The sequence below is a fragment of the Saccopteryx leptura genome, chromosome 6 (assembly GCF_036850995.1).
Source record: "Saccopteryx leptura isolate mSacLep1 chromosome 6, mSacLep1_pri_phased_curated, whole genome shotgun sequence".
In the NCBI taxonomy this organism is placed as follows: Eukaryota; Metazoa; Chordata; class Mammalia; order Chiroptera; family Emballonuridae; genus Saccopteryx; species Saccopteryx leptura.
In genome coordinates this window covers 145,702,953-145,721,001 of record NC_089508.1, presented here as the reverse complement: position 1 = coordinate 145,721,001, position 18,049 = coordinate 145,702,953, and the positions used below count along the sequence as shown (strand labels likewise).

At 42.5% G+C, this 18,049-nt stretch overlaps 1 protein-coding gene across 2 annotated transcripts in view; it reads right to left on the bottom strand.

Annotated features, from left to right (window-relative positions):
• COG5 (component of oligomeric golgi complex 5) overlaps positions 1-18,049 on the bottom strand; it is a 444,866-nt gene that overhangs the window by 31,461 nt on the left and 395,356 nt on the right. For both annotated transcript variants that reach the window (XM_066342433.1, XM_066342435.1), the window contains one exon: positions 5,523-5,760. In XM_066342433.1, the coding sequence (XP_066198530.1) occupies positions 5,523-5,760 (238 nt within the window). The remainder of the gene's footprint in view (positions 1-5,522; positions 5,761-18,049) is intronic.

The window sequence follows — 18,049 nt, the reverse complement described above, 5'->3', positions numbered from 1 at the left end:
CACCTAATTCTGTGTGCATTTATGTATATACATATACGTGATTTTTGTTGTTTTTGTGTGACGGAGACAGAGAGAGAAACAGAGAGGGACAGATAGGGACAGAGGCAGGAAGAGAGAGATGAGAAGCATCAATTCTTCATTGCGGAACCTTAGTTGTTCATTGATTGCTTTCTCATATGTGCCTTGATGTGGGGAGGGGGGCTACAGCAGAGTAAATGACTCCTTGTTCAAGCCAGTGACTCTGGGCTCAAGCCAGCGACCTCTGGGCTAAATCCAGCGACCATGGGGTCATATCTATGATCCCATGCTCAAGCAAGCGACTCTTTGCTCAAGCTGGTGAGCCTACGCTCAAGCCAGCAAACTTGGGGTTTTAAACCTGGGTCCTCTGCATCCCAGTCCAACGCTCTATCTACTGTGCCACTGCCTGGTCAGGCTATGTGATTTTTTTTATAGACTGAAATTATATGAAGTATTTTTCGTGAAATATTTTTTTAAAAATTATACTACTCTAGTGAATTTCATCATCTTTAAAGATTAAACCAAACAACCTTTGCCTTAACTATTGAACAGGATCAAATGTTAAAACAAGTAAATGGCTGGGGAAAAATTCTCAGAGAACATGACCTCAAATGGCTGTGCAATCTATGAGGAAGCAGGAGATATCTCTGTCACAGGACACTTTCAAAATGTTAAGTGCTTAAAATTAATTTCTTATCCACAAAGGACCTCTAGGGTACTGAAAAACATTTTCTTCTGCCAGAATTTCATTAACTAATAAAGGCCATGTTTCTAAAGGGCGGGAGTGTTACTTTCAGAGGAGGTGACCCTGCAGTCAGCTGTGGAGACAAACATGGCATGTGCCACTGCCTCCTGTCTGCTCTCCTGTCAGGGAGAGCTGAGGCTCTGTGAGCTAATTACAGAGCTGCTCCTGGCCCATCCCAGATATCTGGTTAGCCACAGGGCATCTCTCGATGCTTCTAGGACACTTCTGCCATAGACTGTTCAGAAGAAAAGGCAACAGGAATTAGAACAGGACTTAGAATCTTGATTAATTTTTTTTCTAAGTTTATATTTCCAGGCAAAAAGTGAAATACAGATTTCACTTCAAGGACACCAGAAGCCTTATAAATAAAAACGGCTAAACCTGTGGTGGCGCAGTGGATAAAGCGTTGACCTGGAAATGCTGAGGTCGCTGGTTCGAATCCCTGGGCTTGCCTGGTCAAGGCATATATGGAAGTTGATGTTTCCTGCTCCTCCCCCCTTCTCTCTCTATCTCTCTCTCCTCTCTCTCTCTCTCTCTCTCTCTCTCCTTTCTAAAATGAATAAATAAAATTAAAAAAAAAAAACGGCTAGAAGTACCATTGACGAAATAATTTAATACTAACATCAACAGTTAGCCATTCCCACCCTGGCCTGGTAGCTCAGCTGGTTAGAGCAGTGGTAGTCAACCTGGTCCCTACTGTCCACTAGTGGGTGTTCCAGTTTTCATGGTGGGCGGTAGCAGAGCAACCAAAGTATAAATAAAAAGACAGATTTAACTATAGTAAATTGTTTTATAAAGATTTATTCTGCCAAACTTAGCAAAAATCTGACATAAAGTACTTGGTAAGTACTTCTTATTATATGCTTTAACTTGCTGTAACTCTGCTTTATAAGTTTTATAAAGTAAAGTTACTTCCCTACTTTATAAATCACCATTACTGTGGAATCAGTGGGTGGTAGAAAATTTTACTACTAACAGAGATACAAAAGTGGGCAGTAGGTATAAAAAGGTTGACTACCCCTGGGTTAGAGTATCGTCTCAATGTGCTGAAGCTGCAGGTTTGATCCCTGGTCAGGGCACATATAACAATCAGCCAATGAATGCATAAATAAGTAGAACAACAAATTGATGTCTCTCTCTCTAAAATCAATAAAAATAAAAATGAATTAAAAACATTAGTTTAAAGAATTTAAAAAGAGACAGTTTTAAAATATAATAGTTATGCATTCCTTCAAGGAAAAAACATAACTGAGAAGCAGAGGGGAGCATGTGCTTCAGAGGACACTGTGGACATGTCCCTAAGGAGATCCTAACCAGCAGAAGCCCAGGGAGTTGGACAAGCTTGGTGCTTTTAGGGCTGCACTGTGATCAGTGCAGACAAGGAGGCCATGTGGTCACAGCAAGGAATTAATTACCTGCAGGAAAGCACCGTGTGCTGTGACCTGATTGCTAAGGGGACTGTGTGCTGGGCTCTTCCTTGCCCTGAGCCCTCCAGATGGCACCCTTGCACCCACCTCCTCTTCCACCTGGGCAATGGTGCCGGTGGGAGAAGTTAGGGTTCCTGAAGAGATCTTCAAAATATGTCATATCTGTCACTGCAACTGGACTTTCGGCCAAATAATCAGCATTCCCAAACACTCCAGTGTCTCTTCCTGAGCAATTTCTTTTCCTAGTATTTCTGCCTGAATAGCAGGCACGTCTCTCCCAAGAACTCTTTCCAAACCCACAGAGGATCTGTGTATTCCTGATTCCACTGGCTTCCATGGCTTTGTTTAATTTTGAAAACCAATTGCTAGAACTTTCAATAATGAGGCAGTCTAAGGCTTTCTAGTTCCCGGTTGATGCCTGTCATGAATATAAATGTCAGGGTGATGCTTATTTAAGTGTTTTGATTGACCCCAGAAAAATACTTCCACTCAAGCACGACTCTGAACAACACATAACTGCAGTTGTGGCAAGACACCAAATCAAATCAAATCAAAACCCCAAGTTCTGCCTGACCAGGCGGTGGCGCAGTGGATAGAGCGTAGGACTGGGATGCTGAGGACCCAGGTTCGAGACCCCGAGGTCGCCAGCTTCAGCACGGGCTCATCTGGTTTGAGCAAAAGCTTGGACCCAAAGCCCCTGGCTCAAGCAAGGGGTTACTCGGTCTGCTGAAGGCCCGCGGTCAAGGCACATATGAGAAAGCAATCAATGAACAACTAAGGTGTCGCAATGCACAACGAAAAATGATTGATGCTTCTCATTTCTCCATTCCTGTCTGTCTGTCCCTGTCTTATCCCTCACTCTGACTCTCTGTCTCTGTAAAATAAATAAATAAATAAATTAAAAAAAAACAACCCAAGTTCACTTTAATTTTTAAAAATATGGGCGAGGGCATACTATAGCAGCTGCATAATGTTTGCCAATATTACTGGTTGTGAATATGATGAATGACAGTACTCCTCCACCCCCACCCTTCCTGTGCCCACTACCCCCAGGCCCGGGAGGCCCTTTCCAAGGGAAAAGGAGGAAACCCTAAAACTGGGCCGCTGGACAGGAGTGACACAGAAACCAGCGTGACAGATGGGAGCAGCCACTGTCAGTGTGGCCAGGACACGTGCTGCTCACACCAAGGAAACCCTGTGTGGAAGAGCCTTTTCTCTGTGTAGTTAAGGAATGAACAACACAGGATGCTTGGACCCTACGAGTCCACTTCCCTTAAGGGAAGAAACCTGGGAAAGCTCTGGTCTATTGGGCAACTTGTCTCAAGAAAGAAGGAAGGCCATACAGAGTCCTGAGTGAGGCAGTGTTGGGAGCAGAGCTGCGGCAGCGCGGAGCTAGGGGGGATGCTTTCCATCTTCCAAGACCCACGGGAACATACTATTAAAATGAAAAGCAAAACCAAAACGCCTTTCTCCTCCAGCACTGTGCTCTGGCCATCTCCCACTCGTCCCCTTGGCTGCCACTCTAATTGGACTTGAAGAGCTGCCTCCAGGAAAGTGACTCAAGAACTAGCTGGAGCAGAATGCAAATAAATGGGTGGGGGAGGGAGCCCAGGAGAGGAGGCCAGAAAAAGAAAAACAAATTCAGAAGGAAAGGGAAAAGAAGGACACTCATTTGAGTATAGCTTGTAATGTCTTAATAAATATAGGCAGGCCTTGGTATGTCACTGTGTCTTCATTTCAATGACGGTCTATAAGCCCTATAAGGGACAAGTAAGACACCATATATAATTTTCTCTAAGCTGAGTTAACATGAAATAACAAAGAAAAATGCACAGGTGCCTGAGAAAGAAGCTGACAAAAATGAGAAGAAGGAGCCACATTAGCGGTAACAATTTCCATTTTCATGCTAAGGCTAACAAAGGCATACTTCCCAAAGGAAGGCTCTTTACTATGGTCTAGTGGTGAGTCTGAGGCATATCATTTGGGGATAAAACTGACTTATTTCTAGACCAACTGATATACTCTAGCTTTCTAAATATTAAGTTATGTTACTTGGTTCCTTTGTGACTCCACCAGGTGCGAGGAGTGTCAGACACCACCAGCTAGTACAAGCAGCCTGCCACATTCCTCTAGGTAGGAAGAATAAACCAGGACTTGCTCACAGATACACACAGGAATAAACAGGGACACACACTACAGTCTGTTTATTTTTATAGCAGGGGGGCTGGGAGACCACTATGAATAATCCATTTGAATAACTATTTAGACTAGCAAAGCTAACAGCTTTGAAAGACTCAAAAATGATTTAACTTTTGACATGTTATATAAATGTGAATTATCTGAATCTTTCTCTCTTTTTTTCAGAGAGACAGAGAAGGAGAAGGAGAGGGAGAGGGAGAGGGAGAAGGAGGGAGGAGGAGAGAGACAGAGAAGCATTCATTTCTTGTTCTCCTTAGTGGTGCATTCATTTGGTCACTTCCCCATGTGCCCTAATCTGGATTGAACCCATAATCTTGGTGTTTCTGGATGCTCTAATCAACTGAGCTAACTGGCCTGCACCAAAAATGATCTCTTAATAAATGTGTATGTTTGAGATGGTTGTTCTTTGCCTCTGATACTATTGGAAGGCTTAAAACATATGTCTTAAAGGACAAAGGGGGGGGGGGATCCTTTCTGTAAAAGCTGATTATGGTTCTGTTACTTTAATGTCATTTTATCTCATCTACATCATATAGCCTGGAATGATTTCAAACTGACCATATACAAGAAAGGTACTCTATTTAATAAAGGCAAGCAAATATTCAAACTCCTAATCTACCTGGCCCACTGTGTAGCTAAAGGAATTAAAACACTGTCGTGGAGTGCTGAACTGGCCACCAGAAGATTGTAGACGTGTTGGAGTTCTCTCTCTTTACATGAAAAAAGAAAAAAAAATATGAAGGCTGTATTTCATTGCCTACATTATTTTCTAGCAATCACTCTTAACAATACTGCCTTGACCTGGTTGGGTAGTAACATAGTGAGAAAGCCCAAAGCACATCAAAGTGAAAAATGCTGCTTTCCTGTGGAATGAGTGACTTCACCTTAACCATGAAGTATCATAGATGAGTGATGATTCTTTTGTTAAATACCCCCCAAAAATATCCACTATGATTTGCTATGAAAGTACTTTTAAACTTTTTAAGTATGTATTTTCTTTTACCAATTAGTTTTAAATAAATTTATTTTTCTTCATGCTTCAACTCTTTAAGACACTGAAAACTGCGTACTCTTTTACTTAACAGATAACCTTGAGGCGGAACCTTCCCACCTTGCAGCCACGGTCAATTTACCTGTGCGAAGTCAGCAGCCAGGCGCACTTTCCCGCCTTCACCGAGAGGTCTTACAAGACTGGCATTTCGGATAAAAAGTTCAATTGCTCTTTGGGCGATAGCTTCAGTGTTGTCAAAGACAAAATCCAAGCATTCAAAGTGTTTAAAGTAGTCACTCATAACTCTGGCAATGAAACCTTGAAGCTCCTTCATGTACAGAGAACAAGGAACCTGAGGCTTTCCTGAGCTGGGTAACAACCTGCAAAAGAAAACACCAGCCAGCGTGCTAAAAGGGACTATTTCACCTTTGTTCCCCCTCTGCCTATGGATCCTAAGCATCCCCCCTCTCTGGGTATAGAAAAGGCATTGCTATTTCTGCAAAGAGTTAAAGGGCATAAAACAACATTTAAATTACAAACATTAGGGGATCAGAGATACTCCAGTACTTTCAGCCTTTTGTGTGGTGCATTTTCACCAATGAAATAAGTTGGTTTTGCATTAATTTGCATAACTGAACAACTTTCCTTGACTTGTTTGCTTTTCTGATGTTCTTGTTTAATAATAATTTAAAAATGCTGTTTTTTTATCGCTTCATATTCATTTTGAAATATGCCCTAATTTTTGTGAGCAGTATATATTCCAAAGGCTATTTTCAGAACTAGGAAGATTACTGAAGAAATCATAGAATCAATTTACCACAAGATTATTAAAAATAAAATAGACAACCATTTGTACTGGATAATTCATGTGAGCGCTGTAACAGTGGATTCCGTCTGATCTTTTTCGTCTGATCTTTGCTTAACTCCTCTTGGCTTGTAAAACAATAACTGGCCCACCCGGCCCCTAGATGTTTGCCCAGGCTCCTTGAAGAAGCCGCAGGCATCCGGTGTTTGATTAGGGGCTTATCGGAGAGGCAAGGCTGCAAGCATCTGAGGCAATCAATTGTTGCACTCGCCGGGTAAAATAGACACTGGAGGCATTTAGAGAGTTTGAACAAAGTTTTATGGCAAAGAAAAAGCCAAACCTGCACAGGGGTGAGCTCAGGTGGCAGTCACACCGAGCGCCTACAATTTAGGGGTTTTTATAATGTAGCAAGCAAGCGGTTCATACAGAAGTGAATTTTGCGTTTAGCACTTGGCTCCCCCAAATTAAATTTTAGTCAGACGTGCCTTAGTAACCAGTCATACAGTTGAAAGCCCCCAGCTGGAAAAGTCCCTATCAATCCTCCAGGATTGGGTTGCACTAATTATCCTGGGAGTTTTACGACTTTCCTATCTCAAGGACTCATCTATTCCTAGCCATCCTGGGAGTCTAACACCTTCCTTACCTCAAGGACCGGGAATAGGTTATGTCACATCAATCACCCTGAGAACTGTTACAACTCCCCTCCATGAAATTAAGCAGATGTTTGCCCATCAATTACCCTGAGAACTGTTACAACTCCTCTCCCTGAAAATAGGTATAAAACTTGCCTGCTGAAGTGGCTCGGGGCTCTTGGCCACCTCCTTGCCTTGAGCCCGCTCGCGAGTGTAATAAACTTTTTCTTCTGTTTTACCCACACACTTGGGTCTAGAGTCTTCGTGGTGCACCCTCGGTCAACAAGTGCCTTATGCACTTGACCTCTAAGGTCTCTCCTAACTTTATAACTCCTTTAAAATTTTTTCTTTTTATTGAATTTAATGTGGTGACACTGGTTTACAAAATTATACAGATTTCAGGTGCACAATTCTACAACACATCATCTGTACACTGCATTGTGTATTCAGCATCTTGAGTCAAGTCTCCACCCATCACCATTTACCCTCATTTTCCCTGCTCCACCTTCCCCCACCCCATTACCCCCCACTGGCTTGCACCTTACAACTCTTCATCCACTCCTATGCTTTGCCTGGTGAGTAAATGAATAATGGATCCTCAAGTGGGATTTTACATTTTGTAATGGCAGTAAGTGCTGCCTTTCCCAAACAAATCTGTAGCAAAGACATTTCCGCTCTTGTACTATTTAATCCAATCAGTCCAGTGGTAGAATTCTGACTGTGGAACTGGTTATGTAACAATAACAATACACATTGCATGCATATTTTTCCTCCCAGTTGATGAAGTTTGGAAAGGCTTTAATTTGGATCAACAGATGATGCCAACTGGTGCTCCATTAAATACTATTTATAATTTATGTGTTTATAATTGCTCTTTAAATAATATATTAAAAGCATGTGAAATATTTATGGGAAAGAAGAGTTATACCCAAATTAGAAATCACCTGATATTAATCAGATAGCCAGTGAGATCACTGGCTATACAATACTGAACAGTATTTGAAAAAATAAGGTGCTCTCTGTCTCAGAGCATATCCCTCCGCTCTGGCCTTCCCCTAGGCCTCCCCACACCCCAGGGCACATTACCTTTGCCTTCCTCTCTCCTAAGCTACTCCCTCTGCCTCTGTAACGTGTTTCCTGAGCCCACACAGCCCAGCTGGCTCACTTCTACTACCTCTGTAACTTTCTAAATAAACTTTTTTATAATTTGAAAAAAAAAGTGTTTCTATATTCTGAGAGTGACATACAGAAACTGGCAACGGTCTAGAGAAGAACTGGTTTAAATGCCAAGAGTAAGAAAATGGGGTGAATTTATTCTCAAATACAGTAATGGTTATTATAAATAGGATGCCAATCAAGGGTCTTCCACTTCCAGAAGCAAATAGAAATAAAGTGGCTAGAAATTCAAGGCAAACTCAGCAAGTGCCACAGACACACAAGGAAAGAGTAAGTTGTGTGGATTTAGGAAGAAAGCTATTTTTTCCCTGTGCCCAACCTATGTCACTGTTCCTGTGTTGGGCCTCCTCCACCCACCCCAACTTGCTCTCTCTCTCTCTCTCTCTCTCTCTCTCTCTCTCACACACACACACACACACACACACACACACACACACACACACACACACAGCACCAGCCTCAAGCGACGCACAGCTTCATACTGGCAACTCCCTGAGGCCTCACCCAGCCCAGCTGGCACAAGGCTATGGGCTCTGCTGGTGGTGGCCAGCCTGGGCCTGTGCTGCAGGTGTTGTTGAAAAACTCTTGAAGGGTTCTGGGTAGGCTGTGGGGGTACCAGAAACACACAGGGACAGGCTAAGTTCTGTGGCTTTATGGTGAAGGCTTCTTCCCACATACCCAATGGGCACCACCTTTCCTACTCTGAGCCGTCCCTTCACATGGCCCAATTTTTATCTGTTTTAGCCTGCTGAATTCTACTAGCTCTTGAGACCCTGTGGCACTGCAATAATCTTCTGACCCCAGACAGATGGTGGCTGGCCTTGGTCTACCCTGAGACTTTTGCTGAGTGGCCACAGACCCAGCATTGGAGCTGAGTTTCAATCTGTACTAACCTAGTGAATACCACTAGCCCTTACCTGGTACCTCACACAACTCACGCACTGCCTAAGGCTCTTCCAGTGGTGGAGCCCATCAAGAAGCAGCAGCAGGTCTTGAGGTGCCTTGGGCCTTTTGCTGACCTGCCCCAAGCCCAGTACTGGTGGCAATTGGCCGTGGTATACAGCTTGTCCATCCCATGTGCACCCAAGCTAAGCACAGGCATCTACCAACCATGGATCACTTTGTAACTCCTAATTGGTAGCCAAGGGCAGGTCACAGGCAGCTTCTCACATTGACCTTCATTGGAGTACCTCCCCAGAGGCCCCAGAATCAACATACCCAGTAGCTCACTTCAGACAATACAGAGCATGACCTTATTAGCTCCACAAGCAGCACACTTAAACAGAATTCTTGGCAGAGACCAGACCCTGCTGAGGTAGATTTTGTTCTCTGCGGCCAGCCCCCACACAGCAGCTTGTATGCTGTATCATAGCCAATACTCACGAACAGATAGCCTGAGAGTCAACCCCACCAACAAACATTCCAACAGCAACCAAGGCTCAGCTACAGCAAAAGGACTCACATAACGCACACAAGAGACACTACTGGTGCCCAACCTGTCGTGATGCAATAGATAAAGCATTGACCTGGAACAACGAAGTTGCTGATTTGAAACCCCAAGGTTGCTGGCTTTGAGTGCAAGCTCGTCAGTGAGAGATCACTGGGTTGGGCGGGTATCATCCACACGATCCCAAAAGCTTGCCAGCTTGACCCCAAAAGATCACTGGCATGAAAAGCCCAAAGTCACTGGCTTGAGCAAGAGGACACACTAGCATGGCACATACAAAAAGCTCACTGTACAACTAACGGGAAAGCAACTAAAGTTGATGCTTCTCATTCTCTTCCCTCCTTCTCTTGGAAGCAATCAAAGCACAACTAAACTCTTCCTGTATCTCTCCCTCCCTCTCTCTCTCAAAAAAAGAGAGACAGACACTATTGGAGCAACCAATTCAGGTGATCAGGGAGACTGTGTCACCGGATCTCACAGTAACCCTTCTACGTAAAGTCACCCTACCAAGACTGGGAGACATAGCAGAACTAACTAATATACAGAAACAAACACAGAGGCAGCCGAAAATGTGGGGGAAAAAACATGCCCCAAGTAAAAGAACAAAACTTTCCAAAAAGAACTAACTACCATATTTCCTCATGTATAAGACACTCCCATGTATAAGATACTCCCATGTATAAGATGCACCTTAATTTTGGGGCCCGAAATGTGGAAAAAAAAATGTATTACATAAAGTTATTAAACTCATGTTTTATCGTAAAATGCATACAACTTCTCATCACTGTCAAAACTCTCATCCAGGCCCTGGCCGGTTGGCTCAGTGGTAGAGCGTTGGCCTGGCGTGCAGGAGTCCCGGGTTCGATTCCCGGCCAGGACACACAGGAGAGGTGCCCATCTGCTTCTCCAGCCCTCCCCCTCTCCTTCCTCTCTGTCTTTCTCTTCTCCTCCCGATGCCAGGCTCCACTGGAGTAAAGTTGGCCCGGGTGCTAAGGATGGCTCTGTGGTCTCTGCCTCAGGCGCTGGAATGGCTCTGGTTGCAACAGAGTGACGCCCCAGATGGGCAGAGCATCGCCCCCTGGTGGGCGTGCCGGGTAGATCCTGGTCGGGCGCATGCGGGAGTCTGTCTGACTGCCTCCCCGTTTCCAACTTGAGAAAAATACAAAAACAAACAAACAAACCAAAAAAAAACAAAAAAACCTCTCATCCATTAGTTTGTCCTCATCTGTGACTGATGATATAAATCACTGTCTTCATATATTGCCTCATCCTCAGTTCCATCTAAGGCATTTGAAATGCCACACTTCTTTTTTTTTTTTTTTTTCCTGTATTTTTCTGAAGCCGGAAACGGGGAGAGACAGTCAGACAGACTCCCGCATGCGCCCGACTGGGATCCACCCAGCACGCCCACCAGGGGGCAATGCTCCGACCACAGGGAGCGATGCTCTGCCCCTCCGGGGCGTCACTCTGTTGCGACCAGAGCCACTCCAGCACCTGGGGCAGAGGCCGAGGAGCCATCCCCAGTGCCCGGGCCATCTTTGCTCCAATGGAGCCTCGGCTGCAGGAGGGGAAGAGAGAGACAGAGAGGAAGGAGAGGGGGAGGGGCGGAGAAGCAGATGGGCGCTTCTCCTGTGTGCCCTGGCCGGGAATCGAACCCGGGACTTCCGCACGCCAGGCCGACGCTCTACCACTGAGCCAACTGGCCAGGGCCGAAATGCCACACTTCTTAAATGACTTGACAATGATCCCAATCTTGATATCATCCCAGGATCTTTTCACCCAGGTACAAACTTCTCCCATAGTTGGTTTCTTCGCTCTTCCTGCTGGTGTCAAATTGTCCCCAGAAGACTTCATCCATTGGTTCCATTCGTCTCTCATGGCAGCTTTGAAGGGTTTGTTAATGCTCACATCAAGTGGTTGGAGCTGGGATGTCAAGCCTCCAGGTATGATGGCAAGTTTTGTTTTTTGCTCTGCAGCAATCTTCTTTTGTGTTTTTTGTTATGTATGCCCTGAACTGATCAAGCACCAATTGGGCAGGTTTGCGTAAGAGCTCACCCGGTCTCCTTCTCCAAACTTTATCAAACCAGATTTTCATCCCATCCTAATCCATCCAACCCTTGTCATGAACATGGACAATCACTCCTTGAGGAATGTCTTCTTCTTTTTTTTTTTTTTTTTTTTGGTATTTTTCCAAAGCTGGAAACGGGGAGGCAGTCAGACTCCCACATGCGCCCGGTCAGGATCCACCTGGCATGCCCACCAGGGGGCGATGCTCTGCCTACCTTGGGGCGTCACTCTGCCACAATCAGAGCCGTTCTAGTGCTTGAGGGAGAGGCCACAGAGCCATCCTCAGAGCCCGGGCAAACTTTGCTCCAATGGAGCCTCGGCTGCGGGAGGGGAAGAGAGAGACAGAGAGGAAGGAGAAGGGGAGGGGTGGAGAAGCAGATGGGCGCCTCTCCTGTGTGCCCTGGCCGGGAATCGAACCCGGGACTCCTGCACGCCAGGCCGACGCTCTACCACTGAGCCAACCAGCCAGGGCTGAGGAATGTCTTCTTGTGTTTGAAAATCAGCATAGGAGGCAGCTTGGTTCTGTCAGCACAACAAGCTAGAACAACTAATTGTATAATGAATCTTTTCATGTCTACTTGTCTTCACAGTTATAGTTTTCACCCCCTTCTTATCAACAGCTCTGTTACTTGGGACATAAAACTGAAGGGGGCTTCATCCATATTTACAATCTGTCCCAATTCAAACTGATGTGTCTTTCGACAGCATGACAAAATGATGAAATTCAAGGACCTTCTGCTCATAGCTTTCAGGCATCTTTTGGGCAAGTCTGGTGCATGTATGCATGCTTAATCTATTCTGTTTCATGAACCTGAAGCACCAATTGTGTCCTCCTTTGAAGTCTTATAACTTCCTTTTCATCAGAAATTCTTCTTGCCTCATGCTGAACCATCTTTGTGGACACAGGAATTCCAATTGCCCTTTGCTCTTCAATCCGTATCTTCAATTCTCTCTCTAAATCAGGTCATTCTGCTGACTTGCCTCTCATGGCCTTCTTCTGCCGTGTCATTTTCAGTAGGGTTTCTTCTTCCTGTAGCCAGTCTTGGATTTCTCAGTTGGAGGAGGACCAAATTTCCATTCAGCAGCACAATTTCCATTCACATTTTTTTTTTTTTACAGAGACAGAGAGAGAGTCAGAGAGAGGGATAGATAGGGGCAGACAGACAGGAACGGAGAGATGAGAAGCATCAATCATTAGTTTTTCGTTGCATTGCGACACGTTAGTTGTTCATTGATTGCTTTCTCATATGTGCCTTGACCGCGGGCCTTCAGCAGACCAAGTAACCCCTTGCTCGTGCCAGCAACCTTGGTTCCAAGCTGGTGAGCTTTGCTCAAACCAGATGAGCTCTTGCTCAAGCTGGAGACCTCGGGGTCTCGAACCTGGGTCCTCCCCATCAGTCCAACGCTCTATTCATTGCGCCACCGCCTGGTCAGGCTCCATTCACTTTTGCCAAAAGAATCATTTTTACCTTGAATTCAGCACTGTACAAATATCTTTTCTGAGCCATTTATGGGCAGAACATGCAAAATGCAATCTACCGTAATATACCGTTAACAAGTGCGAAACAATGAGCACAAAACAACAAATGCGAAAGAGTGGAAAATGCAAGTAAAAAACCCTCCGAAAAATCCTACAACCACTGTATAAGACACATCCAATTTTTAGATCTCAAATTTTTTGAAAAAAGTGTGTCTTATACATAGAAAAATACGGTATATGAAATGGAGACAAACAAACCACCCAAAACAGAATTGAAAAAAATAGTTATAAAGATGCTCAAGAAACTTAGTGAGAATTTCAACAGCATAGAAAAGGACCAGTCAGGCCTGATTGGTGGTGGTGCCGTGGATAGAGTATATACCTCGGACACTGAGGCCCAGCTTCGAAACCCTGAGGTTGCTGGCTTAAGCACGGGCTCATCTAGCTTGAGAGCAGGCTCACCAGCTTAAGTGCAGAGTTGCTGGCTTGAATGTGGTATCAACATGATCCCATGGTCACTGGTTTGAAGCCCAAGGTTGCTAGCTTGAGCCCAAGGTTGCTGCCTTGAGTGAGGGGTCACTGATTTGGCTAGAGTCCTCTAGTCAAGGTACCTATAAGAAGCAATCAATGAACAACTAAAGTGCTACAACTATGAGTTGATGCTTCTCATTTTTCTCCTTACAAAAACAAACAAAAAAGGGGAGGAGGACCAGTCAGAAAGGAAGCATAAAATAACAGAAATTACTAATACGCTAGAAGTAATCAAAATCAGATTAGATGAAGCAGGTGATCAAATCAGTGTAGCAGAAAACACCCAATCGGAGCAACAAAAAAATCTTTTTTCAATTTTTTTTTTTTTTTTTTTGGTGGGAGAGACAGAGAGAGTCAGAGAGAGGGACAGATAGGGACAGACAGACAGGAAGGGAAAGAGATAAGAAACATCAATTCTTCATTGCGGTTCCTTAGTTGTTCATTGATTGATTTCTCATCTGTGCCTCACCAGGGGGCTACAGCAGACTTGCTCGAGCCAGCAACCTTGGGCTCAAGCTGGAGAGCCTTGCTCAAACCAGATGAGCTCGCGCTCAAGCTGGTGACCTCAGGTCCTCCACATCCCAGTCCGACACTCTATCTATTGCGCCATTGCCTGGTCAGGCTAATTTTTATTTATTGATTTCAGAGAGAGAGAGAGAAAGAGAGAGAGAGAGAGAAACAACTATATGGTGACAGAAAATGATTTGACTTTAGGTGATGCTCATATAACACAATCAACAGTTCAAAAGCTATAGAAATGTTTACCTGATACCTATGTACTCTTATTGACCAATATCACCCCATTAACTTTAATTTTGTAAATTTGTAAATACAATTTTAAGGAAAGGACCTCCTTAAAAAAAAAGAAAAGGAAAATAAAGGAGGAATATGAATAGGAATAATAAGGTGGCAATAACTAGGTACTTATCAAGTCATTTTAAATTGTAAATGGTTAAATGCTCCAATCAAAAGACATAGGTTGGTTGATCAGATAATGAAATAAAACCCAAATATATGCTCTTTCCAAGAGACCAACTTGGGATGCAAAGGGACTGAAAGAGAAAGAAAAAGATGTTTCATAAAAATGGAAACAAAACAAAACAGAAAACTGGGTAGACAAAATAGACTTTGAGCCAAAGACTATAACAAGAGACAAAAAAGGGCATAAAAGCACTTAAATATATAGAGCAAATATTGATGGACATAAAAGGAGAGCTCAACAACAATATGATCATGGTAGGAAACTCTAACCCTATTGACATCAATGGATAGACCATTCAGACAGAAAATCAACAAAAAAACAGTGGCCTTAAATGACACATTAGAATGAATTTAATTGACATATTCAGAGCATTTCATCCCAAAGCAGCAGACTATACATTCTTTCAAGTGTACAAGGAATAGTTTATCAAACAGACCACGTTAGGTCACAAAACAAGTCTCAATAAATTTAAGTTGACCGAAATCATATCACGCATCTTCTCTGACCACAATGTTATGAATTAGAAATAATTACAAAAATAAACCCTGAAAAATATATCATACAAAGACATGGAAGCTAAATAACAATTACTAAACAATTAATGAGATCAAGCAAGAAATCAAAACATATCTTGGGAAAAATGAAAATGAAAACGCAATAGCCCAAAGTAAAAGCAGTTCTTAGAGGGAAATAAATTGATAGCATTATAGACAAACCTCAAGAAACAAGAAAATCTCAAAAAAACAATCTAACTCTATACCTACAAAGCTAACTAAAAACAAACAACGAAACAAAGAGCAAAGTGAGTAGAAAAAAGGCAGTAATAAAGATCAGAGTATAAACGTAATAGTCTAAAAAAAATCAATAAAACCAAGACCAGTTTCTTTGAAAAGATAAACAAGATTAAAAAAAAAAAAGATAAACAAGATTAATATACTTTTAACCAGGCACATCAAGAAAAAGAGAGATTCCAAACAGATAAAATAAAATAACAAAAGAAGAGAAGTAATAAATGATACCACAGAAATATAAAGGGTTATAAGAAAATACTATGACTTATTACATGCCAACAAAATAGACACTGGAAGAAATGAATAAATTCCTAGAAATAAAATCTTTCAAAATTGAACCAAGAAACAGAAAATCTGAACAGACTGATTACACAGAGACAATGAAATCAAAGCAGTAATCAAACAACTCCTAACAAACAAAAGTCCTGGACTGGATGGCATCACAGGTAAATTTACCAAATAGTCAAAAAAGAATTAATAATTACCTTTCTTATACTATTCACCCCCCCAAAATTTTTTTTTAAAAATCAAGAGAAGAAAAGCCTGACCAGGCGGTGGCACAGTGGATAGAGCATCGGACTGGGATGTGGAGGACCCAGGTTGGAGACCCCGAGGTCTCCAGCTTGAGCGCGGGCTCATCTGGTTTGAGCAAAGCTCACCAGCTTGGACCCAAGGTCGCTGGCTCAAGCAAGAAGTTCCTCAGTCTGCTGAAGGCCCGCGGTCAAGGCACATATGAGAAAGCAATCAATGAACAACTAAGGTGTTGCAGCACGCAATGAAAAACTAATGATTGATGCTTCTCATTTCTCCGTTCCTGTCTGTCTGTCCCTATCTATCCCTCTCTCTGACTCTCTCTCTGTCTCTGTTAAAAAAAAAAAAAAAAAAAGAGGAAAGACTGCCAAGCTTATTTTAAAAGGCTAACATTATTTTTATTTCAAAACCAGATAAAGACATTAAAAGAGAAAATTAAACACCAATATCCCTGATAAACATAAATGCAAAAATCTTCAAAAATGTTATCAAGCCGGCCCTGGCCAGTTGGCTCAGTGGTAGAACGTCGGCCTGGCGTGCAGGAGTCCCAGGTTCGATTCCCGGCCAGGGCACACAGAAGAAGTGCCCATCTGCTTCTCCACCTCTCCCCCTCTCCTTCCTCTCTGTCTCTCTCTTCCACTCCCACAGCCGAGGCTCCATTGGAGCAAAAGATGGCCCGGGCGCTGGGGATGGCTCCTTGGCCTCTGCCCCAGGCGCTTGAGTGGCTCTGGTCTCGACAGAGCGATGCCCTGGATGGGCAGAGCATCGCCCTCTGGTGGGCGTGCCGGGTGGATCCCGGTTGGGCGCATGCGGGAGTCTGTCTGACTGCCTCCCCATTTCCGGCTTCAGAAAAGTGCAAAAAAAAAAAAATGTTATCAAGCCAAATTCATACATTAAAAAGATCACACATCATGATCAAGTGGGATTTTATTTCTGGTATTCAACGTTGCTTCAATATCCACAAATTAATTCACATGATAAACCACATAAACAAGTAAAAGATAAAAATTATATGACCACATGAATAGATGCAGAAAAAGCATTTGACAAAATTCATTTTTGATAAAAACTCACAGCAAAGTGGGAATAGAGGAAACATACCTCAACATAACAAAGGCTGTATATGACAAACGCACAGTTATCATCATACTCAACTGAAAAAAAACAAAAAGCATTTCCCTTAAGATCAGAAACAAGACAGGGATGTCCACTTTCACCAGTCTTATTCAACATAGTAGTGGAAGTCCTAGTCACAGCAATCAGATAAGAAGAAGAAAAAGGCATCTAAATTTGAGAGAAAGAAGTAAAACTGTCATTATTTGCGGGTGACATTATACTATATATAGAGAACCCTAAAGATTCCACCAAAATAACTATTAGAACTGATAAATGAAATTAGTAAAGTAGCAAGATACAAAATAAATACCCAGGAATCAGCTGCATTTTTATACATCAATAATAAACTATCAGAAAGGGAAACTAAGAAAACAATCTCATTTACAATTGCATTAATAAAGATACCTAGGAATAAATTTAACCAAGGAGCTATAAGACCCATACTCAGAATATTGTAAAACATTGAAGAAATTGATGAAGACACAAATAAATGAAAGCATGTACGATGCTCATGGATAAGAAGAATTAAAATCGTTAAAATGTTCCATACCACCCAAAGCAACCTATATAATTCTATGTAATTCCTATCAAAATAACAATGGCATATTTTACATAACTAGAACAAATAATCCAAAAATTTATATGAAACTACAAAAGAACCTCAATAGGCACAGCAATCTTGAGAAATAAGAACAGTTTGAGGTAAAAAAAAAAAAAAAAAGGTTTGAGGTAGTATGCTACCTGATATGACTCTATACTACAAGGCTATATTATCACAAATATAGCCTAAAAACTGGTATTGTCCTAAAACCAGACATGTGGATCAATAAAATAGAAAGAAAAACCCAGAAATAAATCTACACTTCTATGGTCAATTAGTACATGACAAAGGAGACAAGAACATACAATGGGGGAAAGATAGTCTATTCAATACATGGTGTTGAAAAATTAGACATATATATGCAAAACAATGAAACTAGACCACCTATTTTACACCATACACAAGAATAAACAAAATGGAGAGAAGACTTAAATATAAGACTTGAAACCATAAAACTCTTCGAAGAAAACATAGGCAATAACATCTGTGACACTTCTCTTAGCAACATTT